We start from the raw sequence: 26,464 nt of genomic DNA on the forward strand, positions 1-26,464 counted from the left end.
TGTTCTTGTTTAGGATTTTTTTTTTTAAAAGAATTTATTTATTTATTTGGGAGAGAGAGAGAACAAGCGGGGGGATGGGGGTGGGGGTGCAGGGGAGGCAGAGGGTGAGGGAGAAGCAGACTCCCTACTGCGCAGGGGCTCACGCGGGGACTCCCTCCCACGCGGGGCTGGATCCCAGCACCCTGGGATCATGCCCTGAGCCGAACGCAGACGCTTAACCAACTGAGCCACCCAGACATCCCTAAGATTTTATTTTTAAGTAATCTCTACATCCAGTATGAAGATCAAACTCAAAACCCTGAGATCAAGAGTCACACGCTCCACCGACTGAGCCAGTCAGGCACCCCACGTTCTTATGTTTCAAATTCACCAAATAAAGAGTAAACCCACAAAAACCCCACCCTTGATCCCAATAAAGCAGAACCCCAGCCCCCCCCACCCCATCTCTCTCCTTCCTCTCTCTCCCCTAGATCTTGTTGTGTGGCCCTCAGGCATGCTGTGTACCCTCCAAGACTTGTGGGTAATAAACTTTGGGGGTTTTTTCGAAGTCCCCTAATGGTTGTTGCTGGGATGGGTCTTGCAATCCTAAGAACCGCAAGGGTTGGTCCAGCCACAGCATTGGCTCTGGTCAGGGAAATATCTGTGGGGGCTTGCCACAAGCAGTACAGTGAATGCCAGGTGAGTGCCCCCAGGCATTCCTAGCTGATAGCATCACTATCAATACGCTGAGACTGACACAAAACAGATGTGGCAAAACCAGAACCCTAATACATTGCTGCTGGGAATGTAACATGGTGCCTCCACTTTGGAAAACATTAGGCAGTTTCTCAAAAAGTTAAACAAAAAATTACTGTAGGAACCAAAAATTCCACTTCTTGGTGACTACCTAAGAAAAGTGAAAACTTATGTCCACATAGAGCATGCATGCAAATGTTCATAGCAGCATTACTGACCAGTGCCAGAGCTTAAAACAACCTAAACGTCCCTCAACTGGCGAATGGATAAACAAAACGTGATGTATCTAAACAATGTATAAATTCAGCAGCAAAAGGAACAAACTATGCCACATGCCATGGATGAACCTCAAAAACATTATGTTAAGTGAATGAAGCCAGACACATACTACATATTACATGATTCCATTTATATGAAAAGTCTAGAAAAGACAAATAGGTAGAAACAGAGTGTAGAATAGCAGTTGCCTGGGTCTGGGAGTAAGAATGAGGATGAAATATTAATGAACCAAGGGATCTTATTAGTGTGATGAAAATGTTCTAAAATTGATTTATGGTGATATCTGTATCACTCAATAAATTTACCAAAGATTATTGAATTGCACACTTGAATAGGGTCAATTTTATGATATGTAACATATACCTTAATAATTTGTTTTAAAATACACACATTAGGAAACAAGCAGAAACCGCAATGAACAGAATCAGACCCACAAATATCTTAAAACAACGATCACTGGGCACAATGTAAATAAATCTGTAATATGTTTTAAGAAATAAAAATGGCAATTAAAATCACAAGTAAAGAGCAAAGGCTATCAAAATCAACTAGGCGGACTTGAAAAGAATGAACAGAGAGCTTCTAAAAATGAAGAATATAAAAACTGAAATGAAATACCTACGGGAAAAAATTACACAAGAGAGCAGACATGGCTGAGGGGGGCCCACCATGAATTGCAAGAGTAATCTAAAGTAATTACCCAGAATGCAGCACTGATGGAAAATATGAGAGGTTGAGGGGCGCCCGGGTGGCGTAGTCGTTAAGCATCTTCCTTTGACTCAGGGCGTGATCCCAGCGTTCTGGGATCGACCCCCACATCAGGCTCCTCCGCTAGAAGCCTGCTTCTTCCTCTCCCGCTCCCCCTGCTTGTGTTCCCTCTCTCGCTGGCTGTCTCTGTCAAATAAATAAAATAAAATCTTAAAAAAAAAAAGAAAGAAAGAAAATATGAGAACAAAGTTAGAACAGAAAATCCAACAGAGTTTGAGAAGGAGGTAATATAGAGAAAAGAGGAAAGACAATATTTAAGAGTTAATGGCTGAGAATTCTTTAGAATTGATGACAAGATACAAATCTCTAGAATCAGAAAGCCCAAGGAACTCAAACAGAAAAGTAAAAAGAAATCTACACTTAGCATCACAGTTGTATTGCAGAATATCAAAGGTAAAGAAAAGATCTAAGAAGAAACACATTCCCTACAAATGAAAGAAAATTGGCTCAATAGAAAAAGCCTGGAAGATAGTGGTATAATATACCCACAGGCCTGAAAGGTTAAGGAAAAAACAACAGCAAATTGCTGTCAACCTAGAAATTGCATATCTAGTGAAATTTTCTCTCCAGAACAGAGTAAAATAAAAGATTTTGAGAGAAACACAAAAGAGAGATTTACCTCCAACAAACCCTGTCTAAAAGAATTTAAATACTAAAATGAAGAAAAATGAAAAATCTGAGATGAAAAAAGGAGTCATAGTAGTTGGCTGAATAAAGTAGTAATAATAATGTTTAATAGGTGGTAGTTTAGCAGGGATTCCTCTGAAGGCAGAGCCTGAGATAAAAGTTTAAGCGCAAGGATTTTATTGGTGTGTGTGATCCCAGGGAACAAGAGTGAGAGGTAGAGGAACGATGGAGGGCAGGAGCGCTCATTCAAGGATGCATGATGAATTTCGCAACTGCTGCAAAGGTCTGGTTGCTCCATCATTCAGGACCATTTGAGAAACCATATGAAGTATGTATCAAGACTACTCATCCTGGGGGATGTTCCTGGGGAGAGTAAGTGGGATGTGTGTATCCATTGATTCTTTCCTTTCTCTTGGTCAAAGGCTCACATCAAGGAGTGTTAACCCTTTATATTTTCTAGGTGCACCACGGTGTCCCAGGGCTCTTCTATGCCTTGGCATCAACACGGATGCCTCAGGACAGAAGGCGGGAGATGCACAGGGCAAGCCTGAAGCTGGGCATAATCAGATTCCATCTGTGTAGACCTGGTGAGTGCCCACAGAGATGTTCACCACAGAGCTGTCTATATAAAGAGAGGTAAAGCTGAGAGGACCTGTAATGAGGCATAGAGGTGTCCAATACAGTAAAATTTAAAAAAAAAAAAAAAGGTAGAGCCAGAAGGTTAAGAAAAATAACATATAGGGGTACATGGGTGACTAAGTTGGTTAAGTGTCTGTCTTTGGCTCGGATCATGATCCAAGGGTCCGGGAAACGAACCGTGGATCAGGCTCCTTGTTCAGTGGGGAGCCCGCTTCTCCCTCTGCCCACCCCCTGTTCTTTCTCTCTCTCTCAAATAAATAAATAAATAAATAAAAAAAATCTTTTTTTAAAAAAGAAAAATAACATATGAGTCAAGAGGGAGGTAATTAGAATTAAAGCATTATAAAGTTCTGGAGGGGGGCGCCTGGGTGGCACAGCGGTTAAGCGTCTGCCTTCGGCTCAGGGCATGATCCCGGCGTTATGGGATCGAGCCCCACATCAGGCTCCTCCGCTGGGAGCCTGCTTCTTCCTCTCCCACTCTCCCTGCTTGTGTTCCCTCTCTCGCTGACTGTCTCTATCTCTGTCGAATAAATAAATAAAATCTTAAAAAAAAAAAAAAGTTCTGGAGGAGGGTAATAATAAACAACTCTACACTCTGTATGTATGCATATTAAAATTTTTAAAAATAATTTTTATGGGGGGTGCCTGGAGGCTCAGTCAGTTAACTGCCTGAGTCTTGATTTCGGCTCAGGGTCATGAGATTGAGCCCCGTGTGGGGCTCCATGCTCAATGAGGAGTCTGCTGAAGATTCTCTCTCTCCCTCTCCCTCTCCCTCTGTGCTCTCTCTCGCAAATAAATAAATAAATCTTTAAAAAATAATAGTAATTTTTATTGGGGTGTCTGGGTGGCTCAGTCAGTTAAGTGTCTGACTCTTGATTTTGCCTCAGGTCTTGACCCTATTAGGGTCGTGAGACGGAGCCCTGCATGGAGTCTACTTAAGATTCTCTCTCCCTCTGCCCCTTCCCTCTACCCTGGCTCAGGCTCTTTCCCTCATTCTAAAAATATATAATAATAATTTTTATTGGAGTATAATGAGCATACAATTTAAATTTTTAACTAAAAACCAAGGTATAATTAAAATACAACTTTATATTAGTTTCAGGTGTACAATAAAATTATTTGATATTTGAATACACTGTGAAATGATCACACAATATGTCTGTCTAGTTAACATTTGTCACCTTACATAATCACAGAAAAATAATTTCTTTTTCTTGTGATGGGAACTTAAGATTTTCTCTCTCAGCAACTTTCAAATATGAAACACAGTATTATTCACTATAATCACCATGCTGTGCTTTACACCCCATGACTTATTTATTTGATAACTGGAAGTTTGTACATTTTGACACCCTTCATCCGTTTCTCTCTCAACCACACCCCCTTCCCCACTTCTGGCAATCACCAGTCTGTTCTCTACATCTATGAGCCCTTTTTTTTTTTTTTTTAGATTTTATTTATGTATTTGAGAGAGACTGAGCACAAGCAGGGGGAGCAGCAGGCAGAGGGAGAGGGAGAAGCAGCCTCCCTGCTGAGCAGCGAGCCCAATGACTCAGGGCTCAATTCCAGGACCCTGGTATCGTGACCTGAGCCGAAGGCAGACACTTAACTGACTGAGCCACCCAGGCGCCCCTTGTTTGGTTTTTAGATTACGCATGTAAGTGAGATCATACGGTATTTGTCTTTCTCTGTCTGACTTATTTCACTTAGCATAATTCCCTCCTGTTCCATCCATGTTGTCACAAATGGTAGGACTTCCTTATTTTTTGTGGCTGAATAATATATATGTATGTATATGGAATTGCTGGATCATATGGATCATGTGTTAGTCCTATTTTAAGAAATGTTTAAAGAAATGGGGCGCCTGGGTGGCACAGCGGTTAAGCGTCTGCCTTCGGCTCAGGGCGTGATCCTGGTGTTGTGGGATCGAGCCCCACATCAGGCTCTTCCACTATGAGCCTGCTTCTTCCTCTCCCACTCCCCCTGCTTGTGTTCCCTCTCTCGCTGGCTGTCTCTATCTCTGTCGAATAAATAAATAAAATCTTTAAAAAAAAAATGTTTAAAGAAATAAAATGCATATATTTCCAATCAGTATGAGGAAAAATGAGAAAAAACTCAATCAATCCAAACAAAAAGGCAAGAAAGAAGAACAATAAATCACAGAAAAATCTGGACAAAGAGAAAGCACAAATTAAGTGGTAGAATTAAATCAAACAGTATTAGTAATTACGATAAATATAAATGGACTGAACTTTTCAAGTAAAAGGCAAGGGTTATCAGGCTAAATTAGAAAAACAAAATCCAATGATATGGCATTTAATTAAATAGAGATAGACTTAAAACATAATAATAGAGAAAGGTTGAACGTCAAATGCTAAAAAAAGAAAAGAAAAGAAAAAAGAAGCTCATACTGCTTTCAATTTCAGACAAAATAACTTTAAAGTAAAAGTATTATTAGGGAAAAAGTGAGTCAATTAATAATGATGGAGGATTTGAGGAGTTTTAAACACTCAAAAGTTATATGCTTCTAATAACATAGCATCGAAATATGTAAAACAGAAACTGATGAATACAAAAAGATACAGAAAAATCCACTGACAAACTGGAAGTTGACAACATACATCTCCCAGCAATTGATTGATCGAGCAAACCAAAGAAATCAGTAAGGTTAGCGAAGACTTAAATAACACAGATTACAGGCTTTATTGGTTTTATTTATGTGCTTGTTGTTTAACAAATACTCTTTATTATATAGCAGGTGCTAGTCTAAAAGAACTTTTGTCAAGAACTGGAAAGAAAGGGTTCTGAGTACCTTCCAGAGTCAAGGTGTGTCATTCAACACTTCAGCTAAATTCAGGGACAAGTTTCATAGTACTTTTTCTTTTTAAATATATATTTTTAAAGATTTTATTTATTTATTTGACAGAGATAGAGACAGCCAGCGAGAGAGGGAACACAAGCAGGGGGAGTGGGAGAGGAAGAAGCAGGCTCATAGCAGAGGAGCCTGATGTGGGGCTCGATCCCACAACACTGGGCTCACGCCCTGAGCCGAAGGCAGACGCTTAACCGCTGTGCCACCCAGGCGCCCCCATAGTACTTTTTCTAATAGGACAGCTCCTATCATGAAGATTAGTGCACAAGAATAACAAGACAGTTACCTCCAAGTAATAAAGGACAGCCTCTTTTGAAGAGATCTCTGCAGTAGTCTAAGAGCCACATGATCTAGTGGTGGTGTTCTTATGGTCTCGTATTACTCATCATTAAGTGCAAGTCACCATGATTTGCGGAGGCAGGCAAGTTAACCCCTGGCTTCCATGTACCAAAGGTGTTCATGGTGCTCCTGGTATCTCCAAAGTGGTCTCCCAGCAGGATTATAATCCTTAGGGTTCTTAGTGTTGTTCAAAGAATTGAGCCTAGCATTTGTTTTTGGAGGGAACTGCTAGAGGGCAGTCAGTTCACCCTCCTCTCCCTGTCCACACCACCAGCCAAGTGGCATTCATCCATCCACCCAACGGGATGACTGGTCAATGGTTAGGGGAATGATGGTGAGATCCAGAGGTGCTGATGGGTGTTTTGTGTGGAAAGGGCAGAGCTAGGACAGGCTTCTGCTTTTTCTGATAGAGCCTAGCTAAGATTAAAGAGAATGGTGATCGAACAGAAGGCCAACTCAGCAGTCAGTTCAGTGTCAAGGGCTTGCAACAGGTGGAGAGAAGCAGGGTGCTTTCCTTTGTGGGGAAGCTCTAGAGGCAGTCTGGAGGACAAAGATCATTAACGTCCTACCCTCTCCCACGCCTTCCAGGCGACTGAAGTGGTTCTTCCCGGGTGCCTAATTCATTATTCTCCCCCTACTGTGTTCCATTCCAGGAACTATAAACTTACTATTTGTCTCACACAGACCATTTGTCCAGAAGGATCAGAAACAACAGGGACAAGGGTATTTTTATAAAATTTAATCAGTTGTGTTCCTAGTGTCTGAGTAACTTCTTTCACAGCAACTCAGGACAAAAAAAAAAAGAAAACCTAAAAATTCTATTATTAATTTGTCAGGTCCAAATATCTTTTTTTTTAAGATTTTATTTATTTATTTGACCAAGAGAGATAGCGAGAGAGGGAACACAAGCAAGGGGAGTGTGAGAGGGAGAAGCAGGCTTCCCACCAAGCACGGAGCCCGATGCGGGGCTCGATCCCAGGACCCTGGGATCATGATCTGAGCCGAAGGCAGACGCTTAACGGCTGAGCCACCCAGGCGCTCCAGGTCCAAATATCTTAATACATATTTATGTTGTCACTGCTTTGTAGCCATTTGAAAAAATAATACATATAAATTGAAAGACAAATAATACTTTTATTCTGTTTTTAAGTAACCATAGTTACTTGCTAATGGGGTGTACTGGGTGCTGTACGAGTTCTCAAACCTTGGCATCAGATTGGATATCTCCATGCTCATTGCCTGTTCCACACTGCTATTCACACAGTAGTGCTTTTTATCACAGCAACTGCAGGAAACCCAACTTTGCAAAGATATGACATTATTAAGAGCACAATAATCCAATGTCCAAACCACGATCTACCTTATACTAGTGGTTCACACAGTTTCCCACAGATGTCGGGAATCATCGTGCTTCCCTTGAACATTTAAAATATTCTCTGGTGGTCCATGGGCTTACTGCGGCAGCACCCTGGCATGCATGATACAGTTTGGGAACTGTGGGTCTCACACAGAATTGTTTAGTTTGGGGCACAAAGTTCTTGGGGGGAGAATTCAAAATCAGTTGGCCACACTTGATATTCCTTAATAGTGTGAATGTTAACAAACCGTACGACAATATTTTAAAGCTTGGTAGTGAGCATTAACCTCGAATCCCCTTGGCTTCCTTCTGGCTGGATGGCCACCAGAGGACGAAGCTACCAGGTCTGCTGGGGTCGCCTTCAGGGGAAACATCATGTGCATCAGGGAATCTCAAATTCTCAACATAGGTCTGTATAACATCCGACCTTTCACCTGATTAGTACGAGGGAGTGGCCAAGAAGAAATGATTGCTTTCTAAAACAGTCCAATTTGGGGACCACATTGCCTTACTAACATGCCCCGACCAGGAGGAGGTGATGGAGGTAGGGTCAGAAGTCGTCCTGAGTTAACTTTTGAAGAATCAGTTCCTATGCTCCACAATCCCAGATGCCTGCGGTCGGTGGATGGCACCGAAGTTCCGTCAAATACCTTGAGGAGCTTGAGAGCCCACTGCAAAGGTGCATCGTGGCCAGACCGCAAATGCCTGAAAAGCCAGAAATATAACAAGTATCAGTTTCAAGGGCTACAAGGAGCTAGCCAGAGTCAGCTGATCGGACTCCACACTGCAGCAACATTGCAACCCGACAAGTGATCAACAGCGGGGAGCCACCACCAGGAGCCCCAGGAGGGGACCCAATGTTCCACGGACTCAACTGCCTCGCCCTGCGCAAAGGCCTCCCTCTCCGAGAGACACACAGTTCAACTTTTATTATGAGCCGCAGGCCTGGCATGCAGCAATGGCTAGTGCTTCTGAAACACAGAGTCTTCACTCGGTGCCCAGTCTATGCTGGTGGGGGTGCTGCGTGTCTGCTCTAATGATGGGTCCAGGCGGCGAACACGGCTGTGCGGGCAGGGCAAGCTCGCTCTGCAGCTTCATTCTGGTCGGTCTCAGAGGATGGACCCTCACCAGGAGCCCCTACCCGAGTGACCCAAACAGTTCCATCAGCAGCCATGATTTGTTTCCATGGTTCATGACCCCAAAGAGGGAAGAATCTGCCAGTCTGTAGTTTTCCAAGTGGCAGACAAAACAGCTAGGCCATTGTCAACAGCCAGGAGGCAGTAAAAATGTAACAAGGTTCATCAGGGAGCACTGGCTGGAGCTGTGAGGTTGGCTTCGAGTTCTGCCCACTGAGAGGAGTGAGCACATCTGTTTTCCATTCCACACAGCTGGCACGACGCTGACCGGCCACAGTGGCCCGGCGGACATCATGGGTTTCAGCAGAGCCAGACCATCAGTGAACCAGGCCCAGGCCTTCAGGAAAACCTCTGTGGATTGACAGCCCCACTGAGCGAGTGGCTTTGCTTCAGCTGCGGAGTGGAGGATAACCTTTCCCCCAAAGGGAGAGCTGCCTTTTCTTCATGTAAAGCTGAAAATGCCACCGAGCCAGGTAGCTGTAGACTTAAATACACCATTTCCATCAGACAAGTGAGGCTTCTCAGGCCCTTTCCCACATTATTCGTCATTGAGTCTGAGCTAACCTACCCACCCCCACAAGATAACAGTCACAAGGTCTCCATGGCTGTGTGTTTTAGCCCTGTCAAAGTGTTCAGCTTTGACAAGAGCCCAATAGAAGCTAAGAGCTGCTTTTCTTTTCTTTTTTTTTTTTTTTAAGAGCTGCTTTTCAAAAGAGGTGTAACTCTTAGCAACACGAGGGAGGCAACCCCCGTCTCCCCCACCCTTGCCCCACAAAAAGGGGTGCCTCCTGGGACAGGCAGCCTCCCTAGAAAATGATCAATCAGGAAAATGATGAATCAGAGAGATTTTTAGCTTAAAGGGGTCATAAGGTTGCGGAGTCCCGAAAACACTAGCACTTCTCTGATGCAGAATTCCAGATTGATCTAATCCCTTCAGGCATTTATGAGCATTCACAGTGCGTTCATGGAAAACACCAATGCCAATTACACACTCAGCAGTGAAAGCCACTAGAACAGTACATTGACTTGGCCCAAGGCCCTGCCCACAAGGTCAACGAGATCCTTTCTTCTCTCTGGAAAAGTGAGGGACATTCTTCCCTGGGGAGGAAGCGAGGAGAGTTGCAAAGCCTTTTTTGCAATTGCTCAGAAATGTGGAGCAATTCTTTAGCACACACCTACAACCTACATAAGAATAGCCATTCCTTCATTCTTTCAACAGATACTCATTTGGTGCCTATTATGTGCAAGGAACTATTTCAAGTTCTGGGGAAACAGTAATGAGCAAAAATCTCTACTGTCATATAGCTTATGTTCTAAGAGGAACATCGGGGGAAAAAAGGAAATAAAAAATATGTCAGATGGTGGTAGATGCTATGGGAAAAAGGGAGCAGGAAAAGGGGCACTAGGAGTGTGGGGGATGGGGCCTTACTAATTTATATAGTGTGGTCGGGTTATATAGTCTCAGAAACCTGAAAGAGTGAGGAAACAAGACGTGAAGAGATCCGGGGAAGTGGGTTCGAGGCAGGGGGGATATAACACCAAAACCCTAAAGCTGGAGTCTGCCTGCTTTGTTTCCAAAGTATCAAGGCCTGTGCCGCTGGAGTTGAGTGACCCAGGAGGGTAGGACACGAAATCACAGAGGATACACGAGGATCTGTGAAGTCTTGGTAGATGGAACAGACTTGGCTTTTACTCTGAGGGAGGTGGGAAGTGGCATGGTACGGCACATCTGACTAGGATCTCTCAGGCCGTGTGTGGAGAACACACTGGTGACCGGAGGGGGGACGGTGGCATTGTAGAGGCAGACAGACTGTTTAATAGGCAATCATAAGTTCCACGAAAGAGGATGCTGGTTTGGTCGAGAGTGATAATGCTAAAAGTGTGGTGAGAACTGATAACATTTCAGATAAATCCTTTTTAATTATAATTTTGAAAAATAGAACCACAACACCGTTATCACAGCTTTAAAAAACTAACAATAAATATTTAATATTATCAAATATCTAGTCAATATACAGATATACAAGATTACCTCATGAGTTTTTTTTACATTTGTTAGAAATGTCAAAGATAAGGCTGGGTATGTGTTAAAGAAGTGAAAACAGATTTTACTCAGTAACCACTGATGGCAGGGAGAAGAGCTGAGCTCTACTCTGATCTGTGAAGAGGCAACAGGGCATTTTTAATGGAGAATGAAGAGCAGGGCCTCATGCTAAAAATTATAAAGGGTTGGTCACTGTAAATGTATTAGGCCAGCAGTGGGTGCTAGCTGGCAATTATGGAAGTTGGGAATATCCACCCGGAGACAGGGAGACCAGCGGCCTCTCCTTCCTGATTATACTTCAAAGGAATGGCTTTCAGGTCCTTGAGACAGACATTTGGCAGTTATAGAAGATACATCTACCTCTCAAAGGGACGGAGGAAGGATTCACAACTGCAAGCCCTTTCTAGTGAATGCTCTAAGAAAACGAGTTGCGGCCGATGTCAGGTAATAGCTGCAACAAAGAGCAATGTTTTTTTGACAGCTCTGAGCTTTTCCAAACAGGAACTCCAAAGGGGCTGGGTTGTCCCAGGGAGGAGGCCTTAAGCTGCTAGAAGCCATGTTGAAGTTTGGTCAAGCTTCTTAGGGCGGGGGTTTGAAGGGAGTCTTCATGTTGAGAGGTTTTTGCAGTTCTCAGAATCTGTATCAGATAAGGTCCACATATTGTAACTGATTGACATTCTGTCTTAAATTTCTTTTAACCTATAGGGTCCTCCTTCTTCCCTTTTATCCCTTAAAACTTGTTTGTTGAAGAAGTGGAGTCATTTGTCCTACAGACACAACCAAGATTTTGCTGACTGGACTCTCATGGCTTATTTTAATATGTTTCTTGGTCCCTATCTTTCCCCACAATTGGTACTTAGGGTTGAGTTGCCTAGTAGACATACAAAAAGAGATGGGAGGGCAGGCAGTTGGGTATAAGGCTGGGAGACAGGAGAGATCCAACTGGGAAAAATAAATTGAAAGTCATGGGCACAGAGAGTTTAAAGCCAATTCCAGATGTGATTGCCGAGGGAATGAGAGGATAGGAAAAACCCTCTAAGGGTTTAGGGGTGCAAAGACGGGGCAGTACCAGGAAGAATGAGGAGAACATCCAATGTGAGGGCAGTGATCCCGAAGACAAGAAAAGAAGGTACTTAAAGAAGGACGGAGTGCTCAACTGTGTCAAATGTGGTAACGGATTCCAACAAGTAAGGATTGCACATTTCTATTGTTCAGTAGAGATGTCACTGGTGACCTTGAGAAGAGCTGTTTGGAATGGGTTCAAGAGGGAATGAATGACAGCACATGGAGACATGTAAAGGCAACTCAGTTGGTGGAACCTAATTCACATCCAGAACCCCAGCACAAGAGATCTGGGGAAATGTGGTATTCCCTTTCTTTTTTTAATTTATTATTTTTATTTTTAATTTTTTTGGCGGTATTCCCTTTCTAACCCCAGTGATTAGGTGGTACTTGACTGCCCATAAGCTGTATTCACCGCAGTCGGCTGGGAAGCAGAGGAAAAAAGGTTAACTGGAGGCCAACACAACCTCGAAGGAAAACTTGTTGTTTTCCAGATGGATCCATAAGAGCCTATTTGTATCCTGTGAAACTGATCTAATAAGAGGGGAAACTTGGGGTATTATGTAGGGGGGTTGCTGGAGCAATATCCTTGAATTGGGAAGAGGGGATGGAATCTAGTGCCCCAGGGAAGGGTCTGGTCTCGGGGAAGAGCAAGACTGTCCATCCACAGTAACAGAAGGCGAGGCTATGCATCTGGACACAGATGCAAACAGACCCGTCGATGCCGTAGAGAGAGCATGTGTTCTAAGTGCTTCTACTTTCTTAGTGCGGTAAGAAGCAGGGTTGTCAGCTAAGACTGAGAAGTGGAGAGGTGTTGGAAGTTTGAGGACACGGGAACGGGGGTTAGCTGGTACTCTCTGGGGTGTGAGGAAAACAAACAGACAAAGAAAATGTAGATTATTGGTCTTAAAGTGAGCTTGGCTGGGTGTTTCCTCAGCCAAGTTTCAACTCTCAGAGGAAATGCAGAGTAAGCAGAGATCTAGATTTACCTAAAAGTGGGATTTTTTCCAATGAGTAAGATAGGAGAGAAGGGCAAGGGCACTGAGAGTGTATGTGAGGAAGTGGTTACATGGACCACACATGATATCTACAGAGGAAACGGAGGGTTTGCTTATGTAAGTGATGTGCCTTGGAAACTCTTCCCTGTCCCACCTGGGACCAGCAGTTGTTCACTTATTCTTTTTTGTTGTTGTTGTTAAGTAGGCTCCATACACCCAGCATGGAGCCCAGTGAAGGGCTTGAACTCACAACCATGAGATCAAGACCTGAGCTGAGATCAAGAGTCACTGCTTAACCGACTGAGCCACCCAGGCGCTCCTGTTCAGTTATGGTTAAAGTAAGTTAAATAGATGTGACAGAGGCCGCTCGTTGTTCCACAATATCCTCTGTTTCATTCTCCCATGATCATGAACCTTGACTCTTAGGAGGGTATATGTTCATTCAAGACAAAGACCATATTTGTCAGCCTCCTTCAAGGCCAGGGGTGACTATGTCTCCACTTTCTGGACAAAGATACATCACCATCAATATTATGAGACAGCTCCCAGGAACCTCCCTAAACGGAGATATGGTACACACCCTGTCCTTTGGCAAGGTGGAGGGCTATGAACCTTTCATTTATCTGGCTGCCTGGGGTGGGGACGCAATGACGAGAGCTCTGGTCTTCCACTGAGAACATGAGGATGAGGTCCACGCCTAGACACCATAGGGAGATAAGCTGGAGGAACCCGAGGACCTGGGTCTTTGTGGTGCAGAGTTGCCATACCAGCTGACTGTGCATCTTTAGGGTTTTACAAGAGAGAAACAAAATTCTGTTTGTTTAAAGCACTGTTTTTGGAGGGCTCCATTTCTCTTAGATGAATCTAATTTAAACTGGTATTTTGGGAAACATTTTTAATGAAAGATACATAGCTATTTTAAATATTTTAACTTGACACTTATTAATGGACATTGACCCACTGGTCTTTTGGTGTAGGGGCAAGCCCTTTTGAGTAGGGTTCCACTAATTAGCATTCCACAGAAACCACACGTGCCCATAACACACCACTAAGATCACCAGTTTCGATTTCTTCAAAAGCAGAATGCAAAGGCAAAGCCTTAGGGAACTTGTGAAGCCATGTGAATGCAATAACCTGAATGTTTACTATTACCCCCATCTTTACGTCTTCCTTGCCTACACTTAATTCAACAGTATTTTTTATTGACTCACTTTTATTAAGTCTTTCCACAGCATTTGCTTTGGTTTAGGTGAACTCTGTTTTAGCACTCACCACTCATCAGTTTATATATTTGATTACATATATACCTTATTTTTATCAGAAATACTTTCTCTTAGCCTTCATATTTTATTTGTTTATGCAATGTTTAATTGAATTCCACAATTACACCAGTGAACACAACTGGCAGAGATGAGCTGGGGAAAACATAACTGACTTTTGGGAAGCATATAACCCGACTGAGGGGGCAGTGCATTCTTCCCACATCGACCCTCTCTGACGTCTGACGGAGGGAAGAGAGGGAATGTTAGTCATCTGTCCATTTGAGTACAGGTCAGATCTTCTACCCAGCATCTTTTTACATTTGTATAATTTAAAAGAATCTTGATTGTACATTTAACTTTACAAATGCAAGAGCAACTCTTAACACACTGTTGATGGGCATGTATGAATAGGTATGAGCATTCTGGAGGGCAGAATCTAACAAAGCCTTAAAAATGTCATAGAGCTGACACGGCAAAACCAGTTTTAATAAAGAATCCTAAAAAATAATTGAGGCATTTCCAAAAGAGTTCCTATGATTATCTTGCCCTGGGGAAAGGTTTAAGAGCCACGTGGAGTATGGCTAGTTTTACGTACCGACCGTGTTTTCATTTGGAATATACTGTTTTGAAGGAATGCATCAGAGAGAACTTTAACTCTGGACTGGCAGCATGACATGGTCCCAGAAAGCTTTATTAAAATTTTGGATCCTTAAGCCGACTGCGGTGAATACAGCTTATGGGCAGTCAAGTACCACCTAATCACTGGGGTTAGAAAGGGAATACCGCCAAAAAAATTAAAAATAAAAATAATAAATTAAAAAAAGAAAGGGAATACCACATTTCCCCAGATCTCTTGTGCTGGGGTTCTGGATGTGAATTAGGTTCCACCAACTGAGATCTGAAAGGTGGAAGGCAGGCCATCTTCCTACCACGTTAGCTGTTTTCTGCCGCCACAGCTGTGGAGTCTGATTCTTCTCTTTCTCGCACACCCACCGCGACTGTATCAACAGACCACACTGGCTCTACCTTTGAAATAACTACCTAGAATCCATGCACTTCCCAGCACCTCCGCTCTTCCCACCCTGGTCCACAGCACAACCATCTGTCACCTGGATGACTGTAGCAGCCTTCAAACCGGTATCTCTGCTTCTACCTTTGCCTCGACCCGCCAGCTAAAGTGAGCCTTGTCAAACCCAGGGAGCACTTGCGACAATGAACCCTTTCACTTAGAAGACAGCCCAACTCCGCTTAGTGGCCCAAAGCGCAGGCTGACCCGGACCACCCACCCCACACCTCCTCCGCTACCGTTCTCCTCCTGGTTTCAGCTCCAGCCGGTCACCTTTGCTGCTCCTGATTCTAGCTGCCTTCACGCCCCACCGATCCCGCCAGCTCACTTCCTCCAGTGGCACTTTCTCAACTGTGACGCGCCGAGCCACCACCTGTAGATCTCCCCTACCCTTTAAAAGCATTCCCAAGCACGTCACCTCCTACAACTCATTTATGCTATTGTCTGTCTCCCTCACTAAAATGGAAATTCTGGCAGGACAGACATCTTCCTTTTTTGTCACTCATGTATCGTAAGCTACAATGTGCCTCGCCCCCAGGAGGCACTCTGTCTGTGGGGTTTTTCTTCAGGTGTCCCAGGGCCCAGTCTTTAGCTCTGTGGTTCTCCAGAGGCAGCTGAGGCTGTGGGGATTTCGGGATCACTGGCCCGCAGCTACGCGGTGCCCTATAAGTCAACAGCTCACAGCCGGATTCTCCACCCTCCCGACTATGGTAGAGGTTGTGGCACCCCTGGTGGGAGTTCTCTGCTGTTTGGATTCCTGCAGGCTCAACCTAGTACTCACTCCTCCAGCTTTCCGATGAGTCTGTAAACACTTATTTTCCTGTATTGAACTCTTCTGCTTAGAATAACTGCAATGGCTTTTGTTTTTCCACGGAACCCTGACAAATACACAAGATAGAGTTGTCGGATCAGTGACGATGAGGACTGCGTCTTTTTCTGACTGGGTCTTAGATGGAAATGAGCCCCTGCCTCAGTCCTTGGGGAGCTGGATCAGTGACCACTCCCAACACAAGGGAACAAGAGAAATGCTTCAGAAGAGCTGAGTCAGAAGTCGGCCACACAGAGAGTTACCAGAGTTGGCATTCTCTCTCCATTTTTTTCAGGGGATACCTCTGAGACCCAACCGCACTCCAGTCCCTACCCTCTATTGGTAAAATTCTGGCAGCAGAACCGTATCCATGAGGAGCTGTAAATACCACATCGGTCACTAGCTACTGCCATCTGAAGAGGGGAATGCCCCGACTGTGAATGTCCTGCTCTAGGATGGGGGTGGGGGCACAGAATGAACAGGCAGTGGATGTCATTTTTCACATAATACCTAAGAAGTAAGCCGCTTTTCCTTTACAGAGCCAAGCGTTAAGTGGCCAATTTAATTGGACCACGGGGGTAGGCCTAGGATTAAAAGACCCTGTCTTTAATTTGTTCAGCTAGCTCAGACGTATCAGAAGTACAAGAGGCTCATTTACAAAGAGCTGCATATATTTTTAAGATAAAGCACATGAAGAGACAATGTAATATTTATATCATCATATATAATATATACAATTTTAGAGTCTGAAAAAGAGTATGTACAAAAATGTTAGAACTGGTGTATTTAGAAGAAAAGGTAATTGAACATTTAAAAAGCTCTACCTAGATATACCTCGACTCTGTCATTCCCGCTTCTTCCCCACTAACAAAACTCTGTCTCACGGAACAGGTTGCCAAAGGCCTGGGGACAAACTGCTCCACCCACCTCTTTGGCAGCATCCCATCCGAGGGCGGGTATGTGACCCAGCTCTGTCAGAGACACAGGGGGCAGGTCTCTTTGTGCTCCCGAAGGAATAGTCCTCCCTAAGAGCACGATGAAGAGACAGTTCCTTTACCGCTGTCCACTTCGCTTCCTGCTGCGGCTTTGGCCCCTCATGTGAAGAGATGCCGCTGAGCTGTGGCAGCCACTTTGCAACTCGGAGGCTAGCAGAACAAACGAGCCTAAGAAAACCCTGATGACTGGCTGGCTGCCACCGAACTCTGGAGCCATTTATCTCTAGACCTCCCGTGACAGGTGATAACTAAACATACTATTGCTTATGCCACGGTCAGCCCAGCCTCCCGTTACACTTGTGCTGCTACTCGCTCTGCAGAAGCACTTTTCTGTCTGGCACCAAACGAATGCTTTATGTTCACTCTAATTTACAAACAACCCTATGAAATGGCTGCTATTACCTCACTTTTTATAGAAGACAAATAAAACCAAGCTTAGGGAGGGTAAGTAATTTTCCCCAAAGTTACTGGTGGAGTGGATTCAAACCCAACCCTGACTCTAGTGTCACTCTACTCACACAGTTAAAAAACAAACAAGTCTGTAGTTCTCTCTTCTAGAACCCTAACAAAATGGCTACACACAGATGCAGGTAGTAATAAATTTGCATACATTTGCACTCACACATACGAATTTTGACTTTAGGCTTTTTCCTCCCGTTATTTGCATTTATTTGTTGGTAGAAACATATGCTTCGGAGGCTTGGTCAAGAAAGCAGACTTGTTTCATATTTTTTCCACGCTTTCACAGATGACATCCGATCAGCATATCGGGGTTACAGAGATAGGTCATGGGGACTCTGACACAGGGTCCTAACAGTCAATCCCCGACACCTGAAATGGAGAATGTGAAAGCGGTACATGCCCTTCCTCCAGCTTTCTTGGGAGAGCCAAAGACTGCAAAATACCAAAGAGCTAACGAGGCAGGGCCTTTGAGTTAGCCCAGAAAAGCAGAAGTGTTTCTGAACCAAAGAAACAGAAGAGAAACAGAGGATTGCACTAGGGGCCCAGTGCCAGTGCATCAGCTATCTAAAAGAAAGCACTGGAGCCTGGCGAACAAAGCTCAGCCTTTGACCAAATACAACTTTCATGGTTCACGTCTCCACAACGGCCTTCTGGCCTTTACAAGACACCAGAACACTACTACGCTTGAAGCTCACGTGAGCTCTTAGCTACAGAAGGGGCAACGTTCAATCCCTCCTCAGAGCTGCTGGCTAGGGAGCTTGAGGGGCTTGGCATAGGAAAACCCCAGTCGCCATGAATAAAAAACAGACTCCTGGGACAGAAACGTGAGACTAAAGGAAGGCATATCTATCCCAAACCTCTGGGGCCACCTCAAAGTCAGGAGGAGGCCTGTGTGGTCATCACTGTTCCAGAGGCAGTTGGCTTCAGCTCACACCAAAGGGAGCTCTGACATCGCTGTCTAATGACCAGACACTGCTGCAGGCAGCCCTCCCTAACCCTTAAGATGTCTCCCACCACCGAGCAGGGAAAAGACCTGGCTCTGTGGACGGAGGATGAGGGAAGGGAAGCTGCTCCTCCGCGAGCAACGTGCTTGAAGGATCAAGAGCATGACGACCTGGTAAAAGGAACAAGGTCAGAGACCCGTGAACTAAAAGGCCATTGTGGCCAGCAGGGACTGGGATGCAGACCTGCTGACGGTAGGACAGGAGGTGGGGGGGCTCTCAAATTCAAAGCTTTTGAAGTGGGAGGTCATCTGTCAAGCGTCAAAGCCACTACGCAATGAATCTCTCATTGCCGTCTTACCAAGGTTGTTTTTCGGCAGTATTTGAGTGCGGTTATAATTCTGAGGCTCACAGGATTGTCAGGAAATATTTAAACGGAAGCCAAGAGTACTGCAAGAGTACTGCTAGTCATTGCAGGGCTTATGGGTGGGGGATGAGTCCTGGGACCCCAATATCACCCAAAGGCAAGTGTAGGGTGCTGGGAGGAGTCTCTGACTTCACCTCTGGTAGAACCCAGAGCTAGCACCTCACCGCACGGAACAGGCAGCACGTGGCTAGGTGCTCTCAGGACAGACGGCAGAGAAGGGCCTGAACCTGTACCTTCAGAGCTTCCGGCCCAGGGGATGGCCCATGCAGTAAGGAGGCAGGGAGACAGCAGCTCTAGTCACGTCTCCCGAGAGATTCTTGGAATCTCTATGTTGTTTGAAAACAGACTCAGGCAAAGGGAAGGGAAACTAACATTTATTGAGTGCCCACTGTGTTTATCTGGCCTTGTGCAAGGAGTTTTCATCTACGGCATTCCGTTTCATCCTCACACCAACCCTGTGAGGTAGGTACTATCCTCATTTTTGTCCCATGAGGAATATGAGGCTCAGAAAGGTTAGGTAGTTTGTCCAAGGTCACACAACTAGTAACTGATGGAGCTGGGACTGAGCACCGAGTCCCAGACTCAAAAATTCCCTGCTCTCTCTCCAACACTGCTTCTTGGTAAGAAGAAGGGAGAAAAAGCAGCAATAGTCATTATGCTTCCTACCCTGAGAACAAGATAGTCAGCAAGAGGAGGAGCCTGGACTTCCCCGCAGACCCTCCCCTCTCCACCTGGGAATAATATAAGAGATAAATATAAAAATAAATAGAAGGGACAAGTCCCCCAGCAGCGAGGATGTGCAGGATCCATGCTGTGGGAAGGCCACCGTGCCATTCACAGCTGCCGTGGGAGGGAGCCACGTGGGCCCTGTGGGGAAAACTGGGACAAAGGCTGACAAAGGCTGCCAAAGCCTGGAGTGGGTGGGCTAAACAGGCCCCTTCTGGGTCGCACAGATTGGAGAACAAAACGTCTGGAGCAGGCAGCAGCCGTGGGCACAGTCACCATCATCCTCCATCTGCTCATTTTACCGGTGTTTGTGATCCAAGAGGGACTCAAAATCGGGGGAACATACAAGTTTGTGCTTTATGTGTCCCAGGACCGTCATCTCACCGGTCCTACTGTCTCCAAGGCCCACGGACACCAGCTCCTGCCAACCAACAGAGACAAGGATGAGAACTGAAAACACACGGCCCATTCCTCAGTCCTATGATTTTCAGGTGATAATCCCAAGGACACTTCTCTCTCAGTTAGCACTGACTCCTCAACACTCCTTTCTTCTTAAGGCTCTCACCTGCAGAAAGGAGCAGGCAGTTCCCATCGTTACATCCAGAGTCACCTTGCCCAGGAGGAGCTGCACCTTTCCTGACTTGCGGATGAGCAGCTTGCCAACCTGACCCTCTGTCAGGTCAGCCAGGGTGCAAGCATTCTCTGCCAGCCTGGCTTCCTGTGGGGAGAATCAGAAGATGGAAACTGGGTAAAGAGCCGCTTCCTCCAGCCTTCGTGAGTGACACCGCTCCCAAAGGAAGGATCAGCAGCAGAGGTTAGCATGAGCTTCTCCAGAGGGCCTTTCTCCAAGGCTCCCTGCTGTTGGCTGAACGACAAAACCCAAAGCAAACAAATGAACAAATGGACAAAATACTGCTAACTGCTAAAGATAAGTGATGGGATATGAAAATTTATGTTCTCTCATTTGTGTATGTTCAAAATATTTCATTGTCAAAAGTAAACACACGTAACAGGGGTTGAAGTACAAAGCCCCAAGTCCCTTGTGGGTAGAGAGAACAAATGTGTATCATTCGGACATTTCGGCTTGGGTGGCACACCTCTGCTTCCCTAACAGCTGTTTCCCTTCCTGGTCCCCCCGGCATTTTCACAGGACTCATTCCTGAGCATACCCGGTCTTTTTCCTGCTTTATAACCACCATCTGTCCATCCTCGCTCTGCACCTCTGTCTTGATAGGCTTGATGTCCTGAGTAGGCGGCTGGCCAGGGAGCGTGTCTGGCAGCTGAAGGAACAGCAGCTCTTCTTCCTGGGTGAGGCTCAGCTCCCTGAGCAACTCTGCCACAGACACGTCCTTTGGGAGGCCCGGGGTCTTTCTGGCTGTCCTGGGAGGAGCCTTCATCTTGGCCTCCTCCTCCTCATCTCGGGGCTCCTCTTTCACTGCCCAAGGTAACACAAATGGAAGAGCTATGAAGCGGCCACCTTGCTGTACCCATTCCTTCATCCCCCTCTGCTTCCCTGTCACCCAGCCACGAAGTGGGAGGGATTCCCTGGTTATGAAGAAGGATCCAGGAGTTGTGTGACTTATCTAACAAGGAGTATCTGAGGCTAGCCCCACAGATCCATGCCAGCATGAACTTTCTGAGAGTGAGAATTTGGTGTCCCTGTTCAGGTCATGTACGTTACAGCTGGAGTGGGGGAGGACCTACTCCTGAGTCTGGGAGGCTCATTCCTCGGGAGGATTCCTCGGGGGGGCAGCCACAGGGAAGGAGAGGAGACGTTAAAGGACACAGAGTACCTTTCACGACAGGTGCCTCCACCTCCATGTCCTCCTCCTTGGGGCCGGCCAGCCAAGGGTTAACATCCGGCTCTTCATTCTCTTCCTTAAAAAGCCACCCTGAGTGAGCCAGCGGCAGCTGCACAGGCATGTTTCGAGCGTCATTCCTCAGCCCAGGGTCATCGATGAACTACCAGGGAAGAGTCAGGGGGTCACTCGGTCTGGCTAGCACGCACACATACCTGGACTGCAGCCCCCCTCAGTCTTTTCTAACTGAAGATTCCTGCTGTTCACAGGCTTCCAGGACATCAGAGGGCTCTTTTTCCCCCCAGGCCCGGCTCCCCAGAAGCCCATTCCTCCCACCCTAGTGGTACCTACATCATCCTTCTCCAGCATGCGCAGGATCTGTTTCGTTTCTTCGTCTGTCTCCCTCTTCTCTTTTTTGATGTTGATGATATGAGAGGGCCCCATGTCTGACACATCCACTGTCTTATCCCAGCTCCCTGTGGAAAATCACTAGGCTCACCAGGGGTATGGAAGAGGCCAACAGCAAAGAAAACTAAACTGGGAGCAGGGGAATTTTACTGCCCTTGCCCTTCTCTCGGGCAGTCTGGACCGAAATCCACTGATTCCTTCCTCCCAGAACCCCAGAAGCTTTGTACCCTTTTTCTTCATCATTTCAGCTGGACCCTGCTCAAAGATGGAGTGGGACTGGATCACTTCTGGGCGGCCCCGGCCCCGTCCATGCCCCTCTCGCTGTCGGTCTCTATCCCTGTCACGCTTCTCCTTCTTGATGGTTACTTCTTCCTTGGGCCTGGAAAAGAGGATGGAGTTCTCTGCCTCAGAGAACTGGTCTTACTCTCCCACACCACTCTACTTCACCTGAGTGGAGAATTAATGAGACAATAACTGTATCACAAGAAGCAGAACCCAATCCAAAGTCTAGCCCCTCTTCTACTTCCTTGATGGGACAGTGTCCCTTCAATCTCCTTTATTTTACCTTCTTGCTTGACAGTATATATTAGAACTACAACTCAAAAGTTGAATTACAGAGAGCGCCCCCAAATGGGGACTTTTTAGTGTTGCTTGAAAGCAAGAAGGTTGTAATACAAAAGAACATAAGTGAAAACCTAACACGTTTTTGTCTAAACTAGTGGCTCTTATCTCCAGCTGTAAAAGATAATCATTGTTGCACTGCAAAAAAGTTAAATCACCATTTCTAGAGATGGACTTCCAGGCACTGGTATTTTTTTAAACTTGCACATTAGAATCACCTGGCAACCAGGGTCCCAAATCACTAGTGAAACACATTAATACACAAATTTAGATTTCTGAGCCACATACCTAGTTATTTCCAAAAAGACCCAAATTCAGAGCAGTAAGGGGAAACTTTTAGAAGGCCCAGCTACTTACTCTTCCTTGATTTTCCGACTGATGATATTTGGCGTGAAGGTTTTCTGAAAGTAAAATACGGGAATCACTGATTTGGTAAGTTCTGATCCCAAAGTACAGAGACAAACGAAAACTCTCAAAGGGCATCTGGTATGGACCAAGATCACAATTCTATATTCCCGACTATGGTCAATGATTTACAGAGATAGACTTACTTAAAAGGGACGAACATCCTGTCATGATAGCAGTGGACTTACACACAGAACAGGGCACAAAACCTATTTAAGCTAGCAGCCTCAGCTTCTACCCTCTGAAAGGAGAGCCCTCAGGACTTTGAGAACTTATTGGTCTAATCTCACTTCCTGTCATCAAACTGCTATAGAAACCACAGAGTATCATAAGAAAGAGCTCTAGCAGCAAGGCTCTAGTAGGAAGTCGGCCAGCACTGACAAACAGATGATACAGCTAGACTGCCACCAGCATTTCCCAAGGCAAACAGGTCTTTGAAAACTGGCTGCTTTATGCTTCTACTACAGCCCCCTCCCCCACTAAATTTCAGGGCTATCCTTACATCTACAGTCATAAACACAACAGAAAAGGACACAGGGCCTCCAATGCCCTGCCTAGGATTCATTACACTCTAGATCACAGTCTGCAACTTTAATCCATGGCAAATACAGAACTCTCTAAAATTGTAACCCTGCTAGCTCTCATGGGTTTCTTAAAGGTGTCCAAAACACATAAAAAAGGTAAATAAGTACTGCTCAAGTTGCTTGGGAAGTAATTAGGATTCTCTGCCCTTCAGCCATCTCTGAGAACCACATCAACATCTTGTACCCAGTATCTAGAGCTGAAGGTAGGCAGACTCCCTAGAATTGTGAGAAGTCGGGGGGGGGGGGGGGGGGGTGGCAGGTTTCGTTAGGCCCAATACCAAGCCTGGCACACGGCTGGCCCTAGTGAACATCAGTTGAACCCCAGGGTCCTGGAATTCAAAATAGTAGGGTTTCTTTAGAAAGGTGCCGTCCGGTACCTTCTTGACTCCTCCGAGGGTGAGGTCCCTGGAGCGGATCGAGGGAAGGCGACCTGGAGTGAGGGGAGGCGCCGGCCGCCGCCCGATAAGCCCCCGTCCCCCAGAGAGGAGGGGGCGGGGACCTCCCGGAGCACTCGGCTCGCCCGCGCCGTTTCCTTGCGACATTTTGCCTGGGAGAAAAGAGGAAAGGGGCAACAAAGTCACTCGAGGGGGCGGACACACGGACCCTGGGCGGAACCCCACCCACGTGGCCTCCCGCCCCCCAGTCAGAGCGTCCCTCCCTTTCCACGTGGCAAGACTCCCCGGACCACCCAGTTAGAGCACTTGGCTCTCTCTCTGCCCAGGCCCCCGGCCAGGCACGAGGCAGAGACGCACCCCAGCGTACCCGGGCTGTGGATCCACACCACGCGCGTCGCGACTTCACCTCCGACGCAGCCCGCAGACGGCCCTGGGTCTCTGCGCCCGGCGGAAGTCTGCGTGGCAGGGCCCGGACGCCGCCATCTTGCCGCGGGGCGGAAGTGAGGTCGGTGGGCGGGGCCGGGCCACAGTATTTATCCGGCAGCTCCTAGCTCCCCTCCGCCTTCTCTTCCCGGTTCTTCCCGGAGTCGGGAAAAGCTGGGTTGAGAGGGCGAAAAAGGCAGAGGGGTCTGGTCTAGGTTACGCTGCGGTGCAGCGCTCGGGGGTCTTGGCCCGGGCCGAGGGGATAGAGGCGCCCAGCTCTGGGTCCGGGGGCCGTGGCGGCCCCCAAGACCCGGCATGGGGATTCGCCGTGGCGGAGCCTCTGGGAGCAGTGGGGTCGCGGCTCGGGACCGGGCGAGGGGCGCGGGGACGAGATCGAGACCGGGACTCAGAGTTGGGGAGCCCTGGGCCGGGCCGAGCCGCGGCTGTGGGCTCGACGATGACCTTGGAGTGGTCACTGTACTCTGGGCTGCGGCCTCGCCCTCGCTTGGGGGTCCCTTCCCTGGACTGCTGGTGGGATCCCTGGGGTGCGGCTGTAGGCGCAGCGCTAGGACAGCGGCAGCGGACTAATTGGGTGCTTGAAGGCACCCGCCCAGGGCTCCTGACTGCGGACCCTTGTGTGAGCTCTCTGGGCTCCTGACTGCGGACCCTTGTGTGCACTCTCGTTCCGACCCCGGAACCCGTAAAACGAAGTTTGCTCGATTGGGAGGGACGAATTTAAAGAACTTCTATGGTGACTCCGGCATTTGTAATTTAACATATAAAATGCCTTTACAGTTCTCCCCACCCGCAAACCGTGTAAAAACCACGTAGCATTGCAGAAAATTTGAGGGGAGGAAAACATTTCTGCTACAATTCTACCTAGAATACTACTATTAAAAACTTTTGTAATATATTGTAGTCCCCTTGTAGAGCTGTCATACTGTGCCACAATTTTGAATTCTCCCTTTTGAAAGAACATTTCTTTGTTGCTGCATCAAATGCGTAATTCTTGGGTCTGTATCATGCCCCCCCCCCGTTGTAAATAACGCAGTAGTGAACATCTGGTGCATTTAACATTTTTTCATCTTTTGGATTGTCTCCCTAGGACAACTTTTCAGACTTGTGATACTTTCTTTTTTAAGTAAAATTCTTTGAGGTAACATACACATGCAGGTTTTTTTTTTAAGATTTATTTATTTTAGAGAGAGAGGAAGGGACAGAGAGAATGAGCAGGGAGGGAGAGGGAGAGAGAATCTCAAGCAGACTCCACACTGAGCGCACTGACCCCCACGCTGGGCTTTATCTCATGATCCTGAGATCATGACCTGAGCGGAAACCAAGAGTCAGATGCTTAACAGACTGAGCCAGCCAGGTGCCCCAGATGTAGTTTCACACATGTAGTTTTAAGAAATAATACAGATATCTCAAGTTTTTCTCAATAGAAACATATCCTAAAACTGTATAGTACAATTATCACAACCAGAATATTGACCTTGATATAGTAGAAATATAAAACATTTCCATCAATGCAAGGATCCCTTTTAGTTGCCTTTTTATAGCCACACCTCCCTCCCTTTGGCCCACCCCCAGCAACCACTAATCTATTCTTCACTTTCATACTTTCGTTATTTCAAAAATGGAATTCATTCAAAAAGGCATCATATAGTATGTGACTTCTTGGGATGGCTTTTTTCACTCAGCATAATTCCCTGGAGATTATCCTGGAGATTGTTGTATGTATCACTAATTCGTTCCTTTTTATTACTAAGTATCCATGGTTTCTTTAACCATTTGTTCTTTGAAGGACATCTGGGTTGTTCCCAGTTTTTGGCTATTGCAAATAAAGCTGCTATGAACATACATGTACTGGTTTTTGTATAGATGTTAAGTTTTCATTTCTGAGATAAATGCCCATGAGTGCAATTGTTGGGTTGAATGGTAGTTGTATGCTTAGTTTTATAAGGAACTGCCAAACTATTTCCACAATGGCTATACCATTTTGAACATGTACATTTTATAGTTCTTCATCTGTATTGCTAAGTTGCTTTCAAAAGGGCCATCCTAGTACGCATCACCACTAGGAATATATGTAGTATGTAAAATATGTAATATTTGGCCACATCCTTTTGAGAATGGGCTCTTAAAATTTTAAACTTTTTTGCCAATTCCATAATATGTAAATACTAAATTAATATTTGTTGTGTTGGTTTCTAACCAGACTTCTTTCAACTTCTTTTCTCCATATTGGTTTTGTGGTAACCAAACCTAACCAAAGGAAAACGATTC

At 45.9% G+C, this 26,464-nt stretch overlaps 1 protein-coding gene across 2 annotated transcripts; it reads right to left on the bottom strand.

Moving 5' to 3' along the window:
• Positions 1-7,340: 7,340 nt before the first annotated feature.
• Positions 7,341-24,281, bottom strand: POLR3D (RNA polymerase III subunit D). Of its 2 annotated transcripts, none has more exons than XM_008702088.2 (9): positions 24,123-24,281; positions 23,738-23,907; positions 22,729-22,772; positions 21,978-22,129; positions 21,694-21,818; positions 21,337-21,505; positions 20,713-20,978; positions 20,109-20,261; positions 7,341-8,321 (listed from the first exon to the last, which is right to left on the bottom strand). In XM_008702088.2, the coding sequence occupies exons 2-9, from the start codon at positions 23,900-23,902 to the stop codon at positions 8,259-8,261; spliced, it is 1,137 nt and encodes a 378-aa protein (XP_008700310.1). In that variant the 5' UTR covers positions 23,903-23,907; positions 24,123-24,281; the 3' UTR covers positions 7,341-8,258. The 2 variants fall into 2 exon arrangements, with proteins under 2 accessions (XP_008700310.1, XP_008700309.1); XM_008702087.2 differs by lacking the exon at positions 7,341-8,321 and adding an exon at positions 19,176-19,964 and having other exon boundaries at positions 24,123-24,280.
• Positions 24,282-26,464: the final 2,183 nt, after the last annotated feature.

Source organism: Ursus maritimus, unplaced genomic scaffold, assembly GCF_017311325.1.
Source record: "Ursus maritimus isolate PB19 unplaced genomic scaffold, ASM1731132v1 scaffold_11, whole genome shotgun sequence".
Lineage (NCBI taxonomy): Eukaryota > Metazoa > Chordata > Mammalia > Carnivora > Ursidae > Ursus > Ursus maritimus.

Coding starts and splice junctions, on each gene's coding strand:
- POLR3D (XM_008702087.2), bottom strand. CDS start 23,902: ATGTCGCAAGGAAACGGCGCGGGCGAGCCGAGTGCTCCGGGAGGTCCC. Junction 20,979..21,336: donor GGAGGCACCTGTCGTGAAAG/GTACTCTGTGTC, acceptor TACCTTGGGCAG/TGAAAGAGGAGCCCCGAGAT. Junction 20,262..20,712: donor TAAAGCAGGAAAAAGACCGG/GTATGCTCAGGA, acceptor TTCTCCCCACAG/GAAGCCAGGCTGGCAGAGAA.